This window comes from Egretta garzetta, unplaced genomic scaffold, assembly GCF_000687185.1.
Source record: "Egretta garzetta isolate BGI_Z169 unplaced genomic scaffold, ASM68718v1 scaffold485, whole genome shotgun sequence".
Classification (NCBI taxonomy): domain Eukaryota; kingdom Metazoa; phylum Chordata; class Aves; order Pelecaniformes; family Ardeidae; genus Egretta; species Egretta garzetta.
The window spans coordinates 339,913-359,850 of NW_009259695.1; the positions used below are offsets into that span (position 1 = coordinate 339,913).

General features: G+C 38.1%; 1 protein-coding gene across 1 annotated transcript in view; it reads right to left on the reverse strand.

Moving 5' to 3' along the window:
* The window catches only part of ARID4A (AT-rich interaction domain 4A), a 46,735-nt gene that overhangs the window by 4,116 nt on the left and 22,681 nt on the right, over positions 1–19,938 (reverse strand). Inside the window, 11 exon segments of the mRNA XM_035894338.1 lie at positions 1–3; positions 5–677; positions 1,603–1,665; positions 1,874–2,075; positions 2,269–2,353; positions 3,520–3,717; positions 5,681–5,931; positions 7,862–8,090; positions 9,597–9,694; positions 9,846–9,940; positions 12,411–12,483. The exon segment at positions 1–3 is cut by the window's left edge and continues 443 nt beyond it. Coding sequence (XP_035750231.1) covers positions 1–3; positions 5–677; positions 1,603–1,665; positions 1,874–2,075; positions 2,269–2,353; positions 3,520–3,717; positions 5,681–5,931; positions 7,862–8,090; positions 9,597–9,694; positions 9,846–9,940; positions 12,411–12,483 — 1,970 coding nt within the window.

A 19,938-nucleotide genomic window follows, 5' to 3' on the forward strand; every position in this document is an offset into this window, starting at 1 on the left:
AACCGATTCTGCCACCAGGGATGGCATTTCCTCGTTTTCAGTTCTGAGGGACTCTTCAGCATTCAGCCCTCTACATTCCTCTGCTCCAGTACATTCATTGGTCCTCTCTTCAGATATAATATTTGGCACTTCCATCTCACTCTCTCGTCGATTCCTCTTCTCGGGCGATGCCTGTTCCAAAGTTTTCCTTTTCAAAAGCTTCTTATCTTTTGTAGAAGGTTCTGTTTCACTTTCAGTAGTGCTGGAAATCTCTTTACAGTCCAAGGAAGACACATCTGATCTTTCAGGTTCTGCAAGAGAGTCATTTGCCACCTCTTCGTGGCTTCCCGGTGAAATCTTTGCATTCTCTAAACACGGATCTTTTGTCTTGCTCCGTCTCCCTTTTCCTTTAGGTGATTTTTCAACCTCTCTTTTGATTTCTTCTATTTGTTCCGTTTTATTTCCGAAAATCTGAACAATTTGTTCACTTTCTTCAACTTCCAGTTTCAGTGTTTCTAATGGCTGTACTTGAGTCCTGTCATTTTCTTTCAATGCATGAGGAATCTTTGGGTTTTCTTCATCTAGTTTCTCATCATGTAGTTTTTCACTTTTTTCCAGTTCTGAAGTTTCTGGAGAAAATTCTTCATTCAAATTCTTCTCAGATGATTCATCTGCTTCGCTGTCAGATGAGCCAGAGTCTGCAAAAAAATTTTAAAAGGAAGGAAATAGCACCCTAAATCATCAATTTCAGCACAATTTCTTTTTTTTTTAACCACACAAAACCTTTTTGTCAGTAATCCATGGTATTAACATCAGTTTACAATAAACAATCTCAAACGTAAAAATTTCGCATTACTCAGACTTATTACAGTTCTTATTTTTACTCGAAATTTTCACGACACTACAATAGTAGCAGTACTTCTACTACTTGCCAAATAAGACAATATAAACAAATAAAAATACTGTTACAGATTCCCATGATCTACCTGAGCATAATGCCTCCTCCACCTGACATTACAAGAACAAAACGCAAGCCTCCTCCCCTCCAAGCACACCCAAACAGAAAAAAGACCCCTTGCACACCACAACATGGACATTTCATTGCTAAACTATTGTACAAATCACGCACCATATACAAAACAAGCATTGCTACGTTACCAGAAGATTATTCGGGGACCTGTGCTAAAAGTAGACAGTGATTTCACTTCAGTTCTTGTTCACAGAGGCTTAGAAATACCAAATATATTACTGTCATTTGTATGTAATGAACAACTCTGCTGGATGATGTAGTATTGAGGCTGAGGACTTAATTACCACAATAAAGACTATCATTATCCCACTAGATTTGGTCTGCTCAGGATTAGGACTGAAAGGCTCTGGCTAAAGAGTATGGAATGACTTGCAGGCTCATTTCCACGGCATAGCTCTTCTGTGAGCAAACTGTGCTCCTCAGCACTGTCAGCTCAACGACTTCCTCAATAAAATTCATAGGGAGGGGAAAAAAAAAAAAAAAACAAAAACACAAACCCAAAATCCAAAAAAGTAAAACGTTAAAATCAAACCTCTTTTCAAAAAGGTACTGAAAAAAACCTCAAAAGCATACACAGGACTGAGATCACTCACCGTTTGATCCTCTATCAGAATCAAACATTCCTGAGCTACGTCTCGTCTGCCTGCGAGGTGTTGCTAAAATCAAAATTGAAAGTATTAATTTTCAGAGAGTAAAATCTGTGCCAAAAATGTGTTTTGTTATATCGCTTGAACACTGCCTGGTTAAGTAGGACTTTACAGCTGTTGAAAGCACTGTGTTCGCTGGAGTTGTCAGATTAATGCACTGCATTACATCACTGTTTACATGCACTTCCATGCCAGAACACGAGTGCACCAGATGTACCTTCTGTTCCATTTGGTAATGGTGAGGAATCTGACAAGTTGTTCCGTGCACTCCTGGCTCCTGATTTACCTTCACTATTAGGTGTTTTGGATAAACCGCAAGTTGTGTTTGATGGAAGAGTAGATTTCAGAGGGGGTCGCCCACGCTTCGATTTTTGTTTCTCCTCATCCTTCTTCTCATCCTTTTCACTGTCTTCTTTATTCTGAGGGGGAGGGGGGAAAGAATTTTTATTAACATGTTTCACTGCTGTGGTCATCAAACCTATTCTCCTTTTGCTCTACACGTCTATTAAAAAACTAGACTGCGGGCTGAATAACTTTTAAAAAAAAAAAGAAAAAAGGAACAGTTACAATAGAAGTGTGGTGCCACAAGAAACTTATTGAAATAACCATTACTTTTGTTTTTTTCTTCTGTTTTCTCTTTGGTCCTCCTTTGTCCACAGGCCAGATAATCCGATCAGCTTTCACCCATTCATCATATCTAAAAGTAGATAACAGCACGCTGTTGTTACTGCATATAAAGTAGTTGTTTGCAATATGAGGCTTAAAAGACTGAATTACAGAAAATATTTCTTAGGGACAGGTAGGAAGCAGAGCGTGTGTTTACAAAACACATGCAGTATCTGGCACGCAAAAGATTAATTACATTTCTAACCTATAAAAAAATTTAGGGTCAGGGGAATGGAGGTGAAAACTTCCCTGTCTCCTGCTAGCAAAGCACTGGAAGTCAGGGTATAAAGCTTGTCAGTTATTTCACGTGATATACAAAAGTCAGTTTTCACCACCACATGTGTCAACAGAAAAATATACGTTCTTTTTTTTAAAGGAAGTTTTATGTTACAGCAAGAAACTGTATGAGATTCTGAAAAGCACAGATATACTACCAGCGCTCCTCAGAATCTCCTGAGTTATTCGTAAGACAAAGAGATACATGTAAGTATTTGGGGGATACCTCCAACACACATAAATTTAACGTAGCCACCTGAAGAAATTTGCTTAATTTACTTCGGAAAAAAAAGGATTTGGCATGGCTCAAGTTCTACACAAGAACTGTGGTGTTTTCAAAAAATTTCAAAAATTATTAATTTTGCGATAGACAACGACAATGCTTTCAACAACAACAAAAAAAGCCATTTCTACAGCAGTATTGAATACAAAGCATGGCTGCCAAGAGAAGTATTTGACTGATGTTTTTCTGTAGTTCTTTGTTGCTTAGCCCTCTCCTACCCTCTCTACGTGTTCTTTATAATCACACCTAACACTGAATACAAGAATAAATTTTGTTGCCAAAATTTTAGTGCTTGATACTCTTAATTGTAGAGGTCTTCAGCATTATCAGTGACTCCCTTTATATAAAAGTCTGATGCTGCTAACACTAGCTGACTCGATAAATTACAGGGATACTCCTCTGAGGAGCAAGGATTACTCACTTTAAGCAGGATGGAAACTTGAGAAACATACAAGTTAAGTATATTCTGAGATGTCAGAACAAAACAACTAACCCTGAAAATCGTAAGAGAGTCAGATCCTGTTATGTTGATAATTCAATTCAGAGCCAAGTCACTTTCTCTTTTTTTCTTAAAAACAAAAATTCTTTTGCAAATAATCCTTTTAACAAACAAACAAAAGGCAACTTGTTCTCCTCACCTTACATTCCAACCATAGTAATGAACTAAATATAAAACCTCTCCATCATCAATTTCTGTGCTTTTAATACTGGCTTCATAAATTTTCTGAGTCTTTCCACGTCCGTATTTTACTTTCACTTTGGTTCCAGTCAGGCAGGGTTCTGCGTCCTCCTCATCCTCTTCACCATCTGATTCTCCTTTGTTCTCAATTTCCTCCCTGCAATAAAGTGTATTTGAAATGCCCACTAATTAATGACAACCAAAGTTTTAACGTTTAACTAGTGTAGCCAAGCTACTACAAAAGAAAAACACCACAACAAAAATTTTTCTCATTTTCTGCATCCTGCACTGCCTCCAAAGCTAGCTTGGACACAGCTTTTTAAGTCAAAAACAGGACTTGGAGAGAACAGGGGTAAGTGCCAAAAATACCCAGAAATATTATAATATATTTTAAACACAATTTATTACATGTACAACTACCTCAACGCTTAAAAGTTTTTTTCGTTAATGAATATGAATGAATGAAGAGGAATAAGTTAACTCAGTGTTTGGCTCCTAAGTAAGACAGGAAGAACTAACTTCAGTTTTTAAAATATACTTGATTTTGACAAACTGTGTTAAAAAAGAAAAAAAAAAAAAAATTTCTTTCTTCTACATTTTCTTAATAGGCTACAGTTTGCTACCAGTGCACAGTAAGTCTGAATCATCATCACCATGATCCTTTTGTGGATACAAACGTCATTCCATTGAAAAAAAAGTTGAGTACAACAGTGTTTAACCAAGATTAAAAACGTCTACACACCTCTTACTAGCTGTATTTACCACTTATTAGCTATATCTAGTATTTAAACATTCTACTTAAACGTATTTTCAAGACTTACAATCTAACCTATTTTTACCTATACTTCTCCTTTCCCTATTTTTAGGGTGAATTTAGCATCATGTAAAGGTTAAACTACAAAAAAAGTCAGGAAGAAAGAAAATACTGAAAAAGACCATGGGTTTGCTTTTAATGAAATAGATTTGCTAGCCTCTGTTGAAAGATGAACTACCTTCTTGTGGCAAACAATAAAAAGAACGATGATGAGCACCATCCGCGCCACTTAAAGAAAACTCTTTGATGCCTTAGTCATCTGATGCACCTCTGCGACCTCCTGCACACCCACACTGTACCTTCACTTGAGGCACTTCTGCATGCTGCGCTGCACTGAAAGATTTATTTTTTTTGGACTGCAGAGTGACGCTTTCTTTAAAATAATTGTGTATTGTTCCCACTCCTCAAAACTCTTTAGAAGGAAATACGCAATACCCCTATCAGGCTTTACTCAGTGTCAACTTGTGTCCACACCACTTCACCATACGGACAAGAAAAACAAGGTAGGAAAGCCAGCTTAAACAGGTAAGACACAGCCCTTGACCACAGCCAAAGCCAGGAAAGAGGTCTATTCTGGTAATAAACTCAGTCACCTGCTCACAACTCGTTTGTAACCGGGACTATAAACCCAACCCAACTTGTCAAGCTTAGTCTCTGGTTGCTCTTTTCCCTTTGCCCTTCCATGTCTCTCCATCCTCTCCTCTTCAGCCTACTTCTAGGTTTCCATTCGAACTCCCTCGTTCCTTCTCCTTTGCTTTATTAGCTGATCCCCTTCCTGCCTGCTTTATTAGATGATCCCCTTCCTGCCTGCCTGCAATACATCAAGTAATAAAACCAAACAAGCTGTAGGTTCACCAGCCATCACTAAACACTTCAGCAGAAGCATGGGAGAAGAGAGGCTCTCTCTTCCATTTATATTTCAACTGCCCAGAACAGTCTGCCCAAACAGTTGCTCACCATCCACGCAGCACCTGGCACGCTTATAGCCTGGCCTACTTGGTGTCTGTACGCACTAGCGTGATAAAACACCACACAAGCTTGGCAAGACCTTCAGGAAAATGAAAGTGAAAAATACTCTCTGGCATCTACCACAGAAAGATGCTTCCATAAAGTACAGTAGACTCTGCAAGCCTGAAAGAAAATTTTCCCTTTCCTGTCTGGCTGAGTGAATTACATTCCCAACTTCCCCGTTTTAGAAACGGGTTGGATCTCCAATTCTGTGTATACTCCTGCTTGGAGTATGACTCAATCATGACGCAGGCGTACTCGTAAGGCGAATTGGCTCGTAATATGAGCTAATGTTTACCTCTCCCTCTGCCTCTCTTCCTCTTCATCTGACTCTTTATCAGAATCCTCCTGTTTTTTAACTTTTTTCTCTTTTTGCTTTGGTGTACTTTTTCTCCCTAGTGGAGTTTCGTTTTCTTTCTTTTCTGCATTCTCAGGTGTTTCCTCTAAATCTTTGTTTTCTTTGTTACTGTCTTTTGACTTGTCTTGTGTTTTATCCTCTTCGCTATCTTTTTTAGCAGGGGTTGCATCGCGGGCAAGTCGTCTTCGTCCCTAGAACAGAAGGAAGACCAGTTTAATGACTCCTGTCAACTGTTCTCTGTATAGCCTCTCCCAGTTTCAGCTGAAAGGGAAACATACTATTCCTGTATAGAAGAAAAGCTGGAGAGAACACCAAAATGCAAAATATTCTAAAATCTTAAGATAATAGCTTAAAGCCATGCTATCAAGGGAAAAAGCAAAATAAAGCCGTTCTGCTTGGTTTGGAATAAAGAGGACTAACTTCTGATTAACTTCTGGAGGATTTCAGGACATTAATTTAGACCTGTAAGGTCTGTCGCCCTGATAGAAAGGGCCAAAATTCCTTGCTTAATTATAGCAATGGCATTAATTAATGTGCTCGTATAGGACTACTGAGAGAAGGCATCTTCCTTTCAGCATCTTCAATCCTGATAGCCACCTGTTGATTTCGGAAAACAAAACTTTCTCAGCTTTAGAAAATTTCTAAGTATCACATTTTTAAAAGGTACTCTGAGTAGCCAGACAACTGCTGTCTGGGACTATCTGCGACCGGTAACTTCGGGGATCTGGTAACTTTGGGATCTAGTCTAGGTTTATCATTTTGCTATTAGAGGTCTCTTGTCTAGGCTCTTTGCTTTGTAATGAGAACATTTAAAATACATGGTGAATGCACGATTAATTATTTGGAGGCCGTCCAAGGGCGACAGTAATGAAGGCATTATAATAATTAAAATTCACAGTAGTATAATGGTAAATACTTTGGAAAAATAGCGCATTCATAAATAGATAGCTGGTGACTGGATTAATAAAGTATTAAAACACATAATCAAACAATATTTAAATATTAACAAGTTAACATAGACAATGATAAAAAGACAAAAACATTCTTCCATTCCTTATTGTCTCACCGGTTTTCTCCAAAATCAAAAAACTGAACAAGCTAACAACAAAGCTACTGTCATACCAGGAAGTTCATTAAGGCTGATACAGCTTGGAAAAACCACTTGCAGTTAGATACAAAATCTAATACATAATACAAATCTAAACCTATGTGTACACTATGTCTTTTCATCTATTAGCTTAAAGGGTATACATCTGCTTGAAAAGCTGGTTTGCAAGAAGTACTTTCATGGAATTACATTTTATTTGAACAGAAGCTTACAACTTGAACAATTTAAAAGTAGCCATTCCTTGTCCTTCAGTAATCATGCTCTATTAAGGAACAGCAAAATGTCCTTTTAAACAGAATTAACAGGAGTGCTACAGAGCACTAAGCCAGTCACGTTCAAACACCTTAAAAGTATTCTTGTATTCTCCATCAGGTTCAGAATCTGCTAGCTGATGGGTCACTGGTCTTATCTATGTAACTACTGATACAACCCTCACCTCTACAGCATTCTAAGACAAAGGAAGACAAAACTTAAGTGCTCCTCCCTCTACTTTTGTCTACATAGTGTAAAACTGCAGTGCTTCTTTTATTAAAAGAAGAGATACTGTGATAAAAACCAACTCAGAGAAGTGGGTCTTCCTTTGATTCTTAAAGCTGCAGCAGTCCCTTGATATTCCTGCTTCTTGCTGGAAAGCTCCAGATTCCACGTGCCTATGGAAATCCTCACCCACAACCAAGACTGCCCTGCTGAGTTTCACTGTTCAGATGATACACAGCTCTCCGTAGCTGCCAAGCCATCCCTGAATCGAAACACGTCTGAAACCCAACACTGCCTGAGCAAACCCCATGGATGGTTTAGAAGACAAAGAAATAACCAAACCTGACTGTATTCACAGGTAGAATGTAATTACAGGTAACACCAACTCTGTGTTCACAGAACCCTGTCCTACGCCTGTACAAGTACGCCAATTCAAACGTACAATCACTCCACAAGGGAAAACTCATTAGGTAAACTGTTCACTATACAAAGGGGTTTTGTCAAGTACTAAATAGAAATCAGTTCAAACCACTTACCCTTGGGGATCTTAGCTCTATTTCTTCTTTCTCACTTTCACTGCTGGAATAATTTTCTTCTGCTTCTTTCTTAACGTCTGTTGGAGGCATTTTTTGTTCCTCTTTTACACTCTCCTCCATTGGTTCCACGTGTTTCTGTATGTCTTCTACCACTTTTGGTTCATTGTGATGGATGGTCCTAAACTGAATGTTTGCAGAACGGCAGTACTCTTCAAAACCATAAAGATACCTATAGATACAAATAAAGTTTCAGTTGTAGTTCCAGTTATAGTTCATGTGTTATTTTCTACTGAATGAAGTGCATAAAACCTATTCTCCTGCTCATAGGAAAGCAAGAGAAGCATTAACTTCAGGAAAAAAAAAAACCCAAACCCAAACCAAATGAACAAAACCTAAAATCCAGAGAAGATTTTGAAATGCAATAGTTATGCACACAAGTCAAGTGGTGAGAATGAATACATACAGGTACTTCCCACAAATTTAACTTCATCCTGATCCAGTTAAGAATTCATGACAGTAAAGCCTAAGAACATGTACACTGTCTTGCAAATGCACAAGAACAGCTAAAATCAGCCCAGTATTAGAATATGGGTGTACAAACAAGTTACCACATGGGAACACATTGCCACGCACCAGCTTGTTCTCTGGTAACTGCCTGTGTGCACACTCTTAATCCAGTTATAGGTGAGAGAAATATGAACTAGCTTACTCCTCAAAAAATAAATACGCAAGTTACAACACTATCATGTGTCCACACAATGTAATTATTTCCACTGTAACAGCAACCTAGTACATATTTACCAATTACTCTTTTTATGATAAGTACTCTTCTCTGTAAAATACAGACCTTAAGTATGTGCCCAGTTCAAATCCCACTGAAGATAGTCTGAATTTTTTCATCTTCATCAACATTAATATGAGTTGAGTCATTAGTCATCCCTATTCAATCAGCCAAATTTCTTAGGTTCGAGTCAAGAGAACCTCATTCTTCCCTTTTACTCAAAAAGCCCAATTGTTTCTTGTCAAACTTTCAGGAGAATAAATAATAAAAATAATTTTTGTTTAGAAAATGAGCTTGAAAAGTGTCATTCCTAAAACGTTTCCATTTGGAAAGTTACGACAGCTGAAAACCAAGGGTCAGAATAAAAAGATTTATACATTTTTTCATTACAAGCAGCGATTTTACTACTTAATACTTTTGCATCCACCACAGCAACGTACATAGTTATGCCTTAAAACCATTATTCTACAGATTCCACAAAGATGATATTTAAATATGCAATCTGAAACATGTCTACCTCTATCAACGTTTCTCAAGAAGTTAAAGAAACCGGTATAAAATTTTCCTCACTGCATGCAGCATCTACTGACTGAGGACAGAGTCTGTTCTTGTTAATCGACATAAATTGCAAAGCTGAATTTGCCAAAGCTTTTTTTATAAATGTCATTGTTGTACTCTGAAATGGCATCATCACATGCTGAAAGTGAATGCTTCTTCAAAAGAAAACGAGCAGAATTCTAATGTATTAGAGCAACGGGAACTTATGCAGCCCTGAGCACTCCCTCCTTTCCTCCACCATTTCAATCCTCAGCACTAGAAAAAGCTCAGAACTGCTCATTAACTGAAGAATGTCAACTACTGTTTCACTAAACTATGAAAAATTGCTTGAATACTGTACATGCTACTAAAAAGAAAAAAAAGGAAAAATGTTTTCACCATTATATGAGAACTTACTTTCTATAAGCAGTTTTTACATTGTAGGAAGCAGCCGAGTTCAAAATAGGAATGCCAAGGTCCATATAAATTTGCTTCCATACAGCACCACTCTCAATCTTTGGGGGGGGGGCGGGGGGGAAAGAAAAAAAAAGAAGTTTTCAGGTTTTGTTAAGCAAGAACATTAAGGAATGGTATCCAACACAGCCACAAGCCACAGCCTTTAAGAATGAGTAAAAGTATTTAGTTCAGGAAACATCCAAAACTTACATTGTCACACCCACCCTGCTGATATACCAGTCTAAAAAGTTTGAAGAGATTAAGGTCCTTGTAGCCCAGAACAGGTGGTTTATTGATAGGAGTACCTAAATAAAACAAAACCAGAAATAAGAAGTTATAACAAAGAACAGCAAACTACTACTTCCATTCCTTTAGCACACGTTTGATTGCCAATACCTTTCTACATTTTAAAATCTGTATTTAATAGTTCTATGATACGTCACAAGTCAGTAGTTTCCACCACCAATTAATTAAGGCTTCACCCTCTTTTGAACACATCACTTATTTCTGGGTGGTTTATTAGCATACTGGCACCAGCTGCTTGATAACTACGATTTCTCGACCTCCTTTTCAGATTTGTGCAATCACCCCCATCCACTTGGCTGCATCCCACTGTTCCTCTCTTGAGCAGGGGGACAGCCAGAATTGCAGCAAGCTCTACAGAACGCCTGATGAATGCTGGAATATAGCAATGTGCGAAGAGATTAACTGAAAACATTGTGGTCTGAAAGGAATGGGGAAGAAGCAGAAATGTTGGATTAGAAAAAGATACTCAGGCAAATTGTCAGAATGTGAAGAAGCATGAAGCCCTAACAGGACATGAATATTTGGGACAGTTCTGGGACAAGGGAAGAACTCAAATCGGATGAGTGGCAATGATAGAAAGAACAATAATTAACTGCAAAAGGAGAAACCAAAAGTGACTTGGGGCAAGCGACTGTGTACATAGACAGTATTCCTCCCAGCAAGGAAGGATATCAAACCTCTTCCCTGCTGCTTCTCATCTTCCTTCATCTTTGTGCAATTATATTTGGAATCATGGAAATAATTTTATAGGACTTTGGGAGTACTGTCATGATTACACAAATCAAAACATTCATACTGAGAAAACAGAATGTAGAACAAATCTGGTGGGAACAGAAATCCTCCTATAAAGACAGAGGGAAAGAAAAAAAAAAATAGTAGACAGGCAGGAGGAAAGACCCAGTCCTGAAGAAGTCCTGTACGTTGCTCAATCGACATACTAGCTTAAAGAATAGTTTCTGGACAGACTGAGTCTTCAAATTCAGTGCACAAATGCTTTCTCCTTTTGCCTCTACAAGTCCCTGACATGAACTGCTTGGTCTGAGTCTAAGAGTGCTTAAGAAAGGGACTGAGGAAGGAAGAAAACAGAAAAGGGGGAAGAATCAGGCTACTAAAAAAGAAAGTTAGTTGTGGGTTAGTCCAGCAGCATAGGGATTTTTCTTCCCCGACGTAGCCTCTTATTCCCCCAAGGCAATTTATTCTCCAGAAACCCTGGTTGTACACAGGAGGCCTCAAAATTATATTGGACTATATATGATCGATTTCCAAACCCATGACAAGAACTGGCAATACTGAACAGACTCGGAACTGTTCTTTTACAATTCCGTGGTCTAGACCACCCCATACTAATAGGGATGCAGAGCCTCTTCTAGAAAGGTAACCGGATTTCCACCCCGATTCTAAAACACCAGAAAGAAAGGGGGGAATACCTGGACACTACATGCACTTTACATTTTACTCTTAGCTCTGGTTATTTCAAATTCAAGTACATCAACATTTGCTGTACTACATGCTGCTACAGAAATATCATTCGGGTAACTTTTGTCAAGGAAAAAGAAAGAAAAAGAAGTAAAAAGGCAGTAGTTGCACTTGTAATCTACCTCCACCAATGTTTTTGCAGGATTAACACAGTATTTGAATTGAAATAGAGAGTTTGTGAGTAAAGGGGAGGGGGGGCACACAGGGGGACGGGGCGTGGTGTGTGCAGCCAAAGAACAGAAAACCTTCCATTTTAGCATCAGTCTCTTCGTAACTGCAAACGTGAATGGCTTATGCAACAGCAGTTCTCCCAAGCCAGCAGGTATAGCCTGCTCTCTACACATAGCGCATGCACCTCCAATATGTGTCTTATGCCAGGACTTTACCTATTCCAATTTATAACAGTCTCACCTAATTCCATAAAGAAAAACATTTAAAATATGCTATTTTCTTGTTCTAGCTATTGGATAAAGTAGAAGCTTTGAAGTTCTCTCTTCAGGTGAGTATCACCACTACATCTGCGCGTGATTAAGACAGTTCTGCAAGGAGACTTGAAGACGGCACACCTCCCATTCTCTGCTGGTTGAATTTCACCATCCATGAATTGCCTCCTCAGGTTCCAGCCTGAGATTAACAGCAGCAGAGTTCCCAGCCATGGCTGTCACAACAAGAAATCAACCAAGAGCTTATTTAACAGGGATTGTTAACATAAAAAAGGTTTTGTGAAAGCAAAACAAAACCAAAACACCTCAGGGAGGACGTGAGTTTCCTTTGTGCGCTGTGCTTCAAAGTACTGGAAGCAGACCTGCCACATGTGAAAATGGGTAAAAGTGTTTTTCCTTGCATCAAACTAGCTGTTATCCTTTTTCACTGACATGAGACTATGCTTGTAATAACATCCATTACATTTAAAAGCAATTTTTTAAAGCCATTAAAAAAAGTGGACTAGAGATTAAATTTAAAATAAAGTAAAATAAAACAATTCAGTGTTACCTCTGTCTTCCATAAACTTGTAAAGCTGTTGGAGGAAGTTGTCCCTCTCTTCAGGATCAAGCTCTTCCTCAGGCTGTGAAAACAAATGCAGTCATAATGAAAACATAAAATATGCAAAGCAACGATTTAGTTGTACAAAAGCCTAACAGCAAGAACTAAATCCAAACCACTTCCCATTTGGCCCTGCACCCATGTAATGGTGAAATATGCAGAAAACAACATTTACGCAGCAGACTGAAGTGCGCACCTCAGGAGGAGAAAAAGAAAATGCAGGTCGGAGAAAGCCTCAATCCAGGACAGAAAGAATGTGAAGTGTGACCCTCCAAATGAAAACCCTAATGTACTTAACAGATTGTTCTAATACAGAAAAGGTCTGGTATTTACAGGACTGCAGCAGTTCACAGGAACGTTAGGTTTTTTGGTTTCTTTTATTTGTGGTTTGTTTTGGGGGTTTTTTTCTATAACTCATCTTCCTTACCCCAGCTATAGCTAAGGTTGCAGAACAGTTCTTTCTCCAACTGTTCCTGTTCTTGATGCTCCAGACACTATTAATTTTGTGATCAAGCACCAATGCTCCATTTCAGCTCTTATTTGGAAACACTTTCACAGTCACTTCCATAATTCCCTGAACACATATTTCCATAATTTATTATTAAAAAAGCCTTAGTTTTATCTTTACAACTTAAATCCTCAGAGATAAACAATTATGATCTTTATTTCATACTGTGGACTGCTTACCATAAAGATTTTATTTTATTCAGGTGGAAACTGTGAAAATAAAATACATTTACTGGGAGGATGGAAATAATTTCTACATATCTACATATACTCCGTGGAATTCTGAGACGCTAGCAGAGACCAGGGGGAGGAAACCTTCTCCCTGCACCACTTTACACATGCCACTCTCTTCCTGCCAGCCTGGCAATCACAGGGATTGCTGGTAAGGCAGTTTGCACAAGGAAGACCGCAGCTGTCTTGAAGGAAAGACGCACAGTACGTGTCAAAAAATCTTATCATTACATTATTAAAAATAACATAAAAGTCACAAGCAGTTCCCAAAGGAAACCAGAATAGCAATTTCAATTTCAGTCATCTCTGCGTTCTGTAAACTTTAAGCTTCAAGGCAGGAAGATGGGCAGTGAAATGTAAATGTCTGTGCTACTGCCTTGTTAACCAGAAAGCAATCTGCCCAGCATCAGAATGAATTCCAGCCCTGCCTGCTTCAGTGAATTCTGAGCTTCAAAGCCCAACAGGGATCACCTACAATCAGGCAGAGATAGTATCTGTTTCTTATTTTCCTATTTTTTCTTTGGGAAATAATGTGAGGAAATTAAACGAATAATCACAACATTGTACAGTATCTATTACCATTTGCTCATACTGCATATTATAGGAATTATATAGAGACAAACAGTTATATATAGAATTATTATGTTCTTCCAGGTTAACAAATGAATTATTGCTATAGAAACCACAGCTTTTTATCATCTCCATTCTAGATTGCAAACCAACTTCAAGATCGAGAAATTTCTACCATGTACTGTAATGTTTACTGATTAAAGGCAATACAACTCAAACTATGCAAACTAAATATATCTAATAACAGTAAACATCCAGAAATGTTTCTGAATAGTTGAATTCAAACCTTTTCTTTTACGTGGGCATAATGCCAAACCAGAACTGTAGGTCAGAACAGCAGAAATGTAGGTTAGAAATAGCACTCTTGCAGACAGAACGTTAACCATTTCACTGATACCAAGTATTTTCAGCTGAAGAAAAGCAAAAAGACAAGACAAAAAGCTTCTACACACTTATGGGACCAGAGCAAAAACCTGACTGCAGTATTCATCTGCCTATGAGAGACATCCTGAATCCTGTACCTCCTTCTCTCTGTTGATGGTTGCCACCCCTTGACAAAGAGAGTCTGAACCACGCCTGAACCGTGGTGCCAATGCCAGAGTAGAACCCAAATCCTTCTGAAAGGCGACTTGACAAGACCTGAAAAACTGTCACCAAGGAATAAATCATGCAACAGCTATTTCAAAGTCTTTTTTTTACTGCTGGCCAAAATGAGAAAGACCAAGCCCTTACAGATACGCTTATTAAAACTAAGATACATGGGAGTTTTATAAGAGGTAATTTTTTATCAAGGTTATCTATTTGTAACTGGGCATGGTGAATTCCCAGAAGCATCTACTGTTCTGAGTTAAGAGTTGAGTTTTATTTTAAATACATCAACCATCACCTAAGCTGCTATATCAGCAACTTTAAATCTGCATCCAAAGTGAAGAAAACACCCAAGAAATGTTGATGCCACAACCTGCATCAGTGAGCGACTGGAGAGCTAAAAGTCCCAGCATCTCTTTTCAGCAGGCACCGGGGCGACACTGCTACCCTCCAAAACTCTCTTTTCCTCTCCAGACACTTACGTCCATTTTAGACTGGGCATAAGTAAGTTCACAGTGATAACTGTTCAAAATCAAGTTTTCTTAAGACAGTTCTGCCTCTTCATTTCATTTTTTTTCCTATACAGATGTCACAAGAAAGGGATACTGTAGCTAAAGAATAGTTCAAGTCAGAGATAAAACAATAGGAAATTTTGAAGTGGCAGGAGGTCAAAACTGAGACCTTTTTGTTTTTCATCCAACACCCATAACTAAACGCAACATGAGAGGGTTTTTTTTTGTTTCAGGGCAAGAGGATGAATTTCATTTAAAAAAAAAAAAAAAAAAAAAAAAAAAAGGAAACTCCAAGATGGTCTTTTTCGCTTATAATTAAGAAGTTGAAATTTTACGGGTTTGAGATTTTTTTTTTTCCTCCTTTCTGACTAGCAGGTCACATCAGCTAAGAGAGTATCATAAACAGTAAAACCATGAAATCAACAGCGAACATAGAATCTCTGTATAAGGGACACACCACTTTCCCAACTGAATTTCCTATCGCCTTCCATGTAATACTAACAGCGTTTGAGTGTTTTGTAAAATTACTTTGAGAATAACAACCAGCAAATAAGCACAATATAAAAGCCACAGAAATTTGTAGAAAACTTGCAACTGGCTTTGCTTGATTTGGTTTCAAGCCACTTCATTCACCATGAGTTTTGCCTCTGTCTTGAGCATGATTTTAAACAAGACTACAGCTCTGTTATCCTAATGCATCCTTTACTCTACAGAAGGATGTTAAAGCTTCTGTGGGTGCTAACCTGTAGAGCTGCGTGGGAGCACAAAGGATCAAACAGTTGATTTTACAAAACAAAGAATGAATCTCTACTTACAAGCACGCATGCCGTATATTCAATCAATATGGGGGCTATGGTACCAGGGACAGATCTTTCTTTTATGCTATTAATAGACTGACAATACCATAAACTCTTCTGTGAAGTAAATGCAAGCTAAGAGGAAGAACAACGTGTACAGGATTTGGAGTTCAGAAGAGTATATGATCAAGACAAGCTGCCAGAATTAGAGTTAACGTAATTTTGTTGCTTCAGAGTACTTAAACGCATTTTCATCACTTGCACATTTGCTTTCTGATGCCAAGTTTGAACACTAATTAAGGAAATGAAAAGAATTAAACTGATTGCAACAAGTTAACAGCTTTACACCATGTGGAGAGGAGAGTGGTCTTAAAATGTTAATTTCTACCAACAGGAACCAGGAACTCAACCATCCTCAGCAATGACTCACTCTAGAGCTGTGCCCCAGTTTGCAACTTCTCCGTTCCTTTTTGAGGAATATTCTGAGAATGCCTGTTAGCATAAACCTGTGAGCAAGAAAGCCTTTGTAAAGAACGTTTGTGCATGGTATGATGTAGGCCATGCTTCACAGCAGCCCAAACTCCTAAAAATGCATGCAGGCATGAGAAGGATGATTAGCTACAATGTTTAGCTGGTTTTTTTTAAAGGCTATTCTGCATATTACACATCACAGCTGCTTAGGGTTTTTGTTATATATGTAAATAAACCACTTGTTTCTGGATACCATGCTTCATTAACTTTGAAATCACTGTATCCTGTACTTAATTTTTAGTCAGCTTTTTCAATGTTATATTAAAATACATAAGGGTGGAACAGAAATGGACAATTCATGTATAATTTCATGTGGTCTCCCACAGTCAGGTAGAGAAAAGACTACATGGGAAACAAGAGCTACTTTAAAACAAAATATAAATATTGTAATGGATGACTACTGATCATTTGGAGGTATCTCAAGCCTCCTAAAACACATCACGGACTTCATATACTCATCCTTCCTTTATGAACTTAGTGCTAGTAAAATATATGGTAGCGACTTATCATGAGAACTGAAATCCTTGCTTATTTGTAGAATAGGTACATTGGAAAACGCTGCTGGCATTTTCCCTGCTCAACGACGTAAAGCAACTCTGACCAATGTTTCTTGATGCTTTTGTGATGCAAGAACCCCAAAAACTTTAAATGAACGCATACTATTAAACATACTACAGATACATCCTTCAGGTCAAAATGACTGTCAAAGGACTGTCAAAATGAAGACTAAGAGAAGATTCCTCTAAGCATACACCTGGAGGTGCTACAACTCTTCACTGAGAGGCACAGAGACCAGGTAGCTGGAATTTTTTTCTGAACATCTTTTGCACATTCTATTGGGGGCGGGGGGGAGTGAAAGAACAAGGAACTGCTATTGAAGTGACACGGATAAGTTGGAAGAGTCTCTCAAAGATGACGTTATAACCAATTCTACAGGTAAGACAGAAATCCCTTTTTCCAGCTCTTGATATTATAAAAAGATACAATTTTGAAACTTGTGAATTTCAATCTCTAAAGAACAAATTCCTTATTTTTACCCTGATCTTGTGTGAATGTATCTATTAAGAACACATACTGAAAATGTATTTCAAATAACTGCATGTTAAAATCTTGATTCTTTTGGAATCAGAATGGCCTACAGGGAGACTGAGAGGCAAAACCAAATGTTGCCTACACATTCCTTTGTAAAATGGGGAGTATTTGATAGTTAATCCTGAAATCCTTGCCCAGAGAGGCAGTGGAGGCCCCATCCCTGGAAACATTCAAGGCCAGGTTGGATGGGGCTCTGAGCAACCTGATCTGGTTAAAGGTGTCCCTGCTCACCGCAGGGGGTTGGACTGTGTGACCTCTAGGGGTCCCTTCCAACCCAAAACATTCTGTGATGCTATGAAGTAAGTATGATTTCTTCCCTAATAGAACAACTTAAATACAAGCAAAACCAGTAGGATATAAAATCGGTTTTTTAATAAAACTCAGGTAATGTTCCCAAAGCTTCTATTTTTATGTGGAAACACTGGAGTTTAAATTTTCTCTTTCCTTTTAGTTGCAGTGCATTCCTCAACTGTCAAATATACCCTCAAAACACAAGTCAGTTCTCTTATTCTGACATGTTGAAAACTGGGTAAGAACCAAAAGAAGTATCCAGAGTTTTATCTCTATTCAGATCTATTGTGTGATTCTTTAAATTTTCATTTGATAAAGGATTTTTTTCTACAGTACCTCCAGATTTTTTCACTTTTTGTGACACATATCTGTTCCGATAGTGAAATCTCACATTGTGAATGAAAAGTAATCCCAAGACACACCACATATTGCAATTTTGGCCAAAAATCCAACCATTTGAACATGCTGAGCAACTCAATGGAACACAATCCCTGGTAAAGTCAGTGACAAGCAATTTCCACATTTTCCTCCTTTGTAGTCAACTCTGGACCAATAACGTCACTTATCACCTACGAGGAAGATTAGCATCTCACCACCACCATATTGGTTCCCACTCCTTAGCTTACAAAAGGCATCGAAGAACAACCACGTGAAGCCTGGAAATCTTGCTGTACCAATTCTCCCATACTCTTAAGATGTCATGAAAGGCAGCACAATTAGAAAGACAGTTTCTGTCAAAACAAAGTTACAGATTTTAATCCAGCTACTGGAAAAATGGTAGGATCTGTTATCACCAGCTACAGCAGGTCTCTCTGCTCCATTATCATTATAAAAGATCCTACTTCAGAAAAACAGGATCCTTTCCGTTCCCAGAATTAAGACTCTTCTGACTCACTTTGTGCTCTCATTATATATTAAGTAGGTCTGTGTCCATTTGATTGATTTAACGAAGGCCTGTCACGGCTGGTCAGCAGCTGGCCAGGCCTTGACAGCAATGCTGCTGTGCATTTCAGAAGATGGGGGTGGGGGAAAAAAAAGAAAAGATAATTTTTAGACTCTTCCTCCCATCTCCAGTAATGTAACAATTTGCAGTTTTAAAACAAAAGGTCCATTGAGAATATTCTGGCAGAGGATGGACAGAACCTATTTTGACCTTGATTAATAAAGGAAAACTCTACAAAATGCAAATGCAAAATTTGAGTAATTCAACATTTGTTGTCAAATAAACGCACGGCATTCACTTGTCGATTCTCTCTGCAACCGGTATTACTGCCTTTCTGAGGGAAAAGAAAAAAGAAATTATGATAAATTCCCTAGATGCTCTCTAATTGTAATAGCTAGTATGGCCCACAATTAGAATACGTATCATAAAAGTTGAATCAGGAATTTGATTTAATGGGCCGGAATGACAGTTCTGCTCTGACATAATCTAAAAAAATTAACATCTATCCTCTGCTACACAGCTTCAGCATGAAGATGCTCACTTTATTTTTACATGCCTACTTGTCACCTGGAAATAATGGATTCTGCAGCTTTTCCTACGAGCACATCTACCTGTCTGCAATCCTTTGCTTCACTACTCTGCATTTAGATTATTCTTTAAAAATAACCTTTATTTCTTTTACAGTAATGCCTTTTTTTCTTTTTTTTTTTTAAACCACCAAGCTCCCCCCTCCCCCTTCTTTGTTTGAAACACACAGCACTTTTATGCAACAGCCATGAAAAATAATATTAAAAATGGATACTAGAAAACTAGTATAGCAATCCTTGATTTTTAGTGACTGATATTCTGCAATTCTAACCAACAGTAATACAAACAGACCAACACAGACTGCAACAGTTCACACCCTGCAAAATGTGGCCTATTCAGTCCTTTTCACTGCAAACAGAGGAAAAAAACCCAGAGGATTTTATATTCTGCACACATTTAGCCTTATATTTCTCTAATCATACCATTATTCTCATACAGACATCTACTCCATTTTCCAGAGCACTGTTATCAAGGCACAAAATTAACACCTAAAAATAGATTCTTATTGTCTTTTTTTTTTTTTTTTACCTGGAAAGATCTACCCTGGCTGCATGCTCCACCAGACAGTTCCCAGATCAGAAATCTAAAGTCAAATCCGCATTCTTAACAACCACGTTAACGTTACAGATTAAAACACAGAATCCTTACCTAGGAGCTGCATTCTTTCAAATGTAAAATGGTTTTACTTCCTTTCTATCTAATCTGCCCACTGCCTGGACATATTTCAGCCTGACTTCCAAATATTTGCTGGCTTTCTCTCTCCCTGCACGGCATCCGCAGTTATACGGCATTACTTACATTCTCATCCATATATATATTAAAAAAAA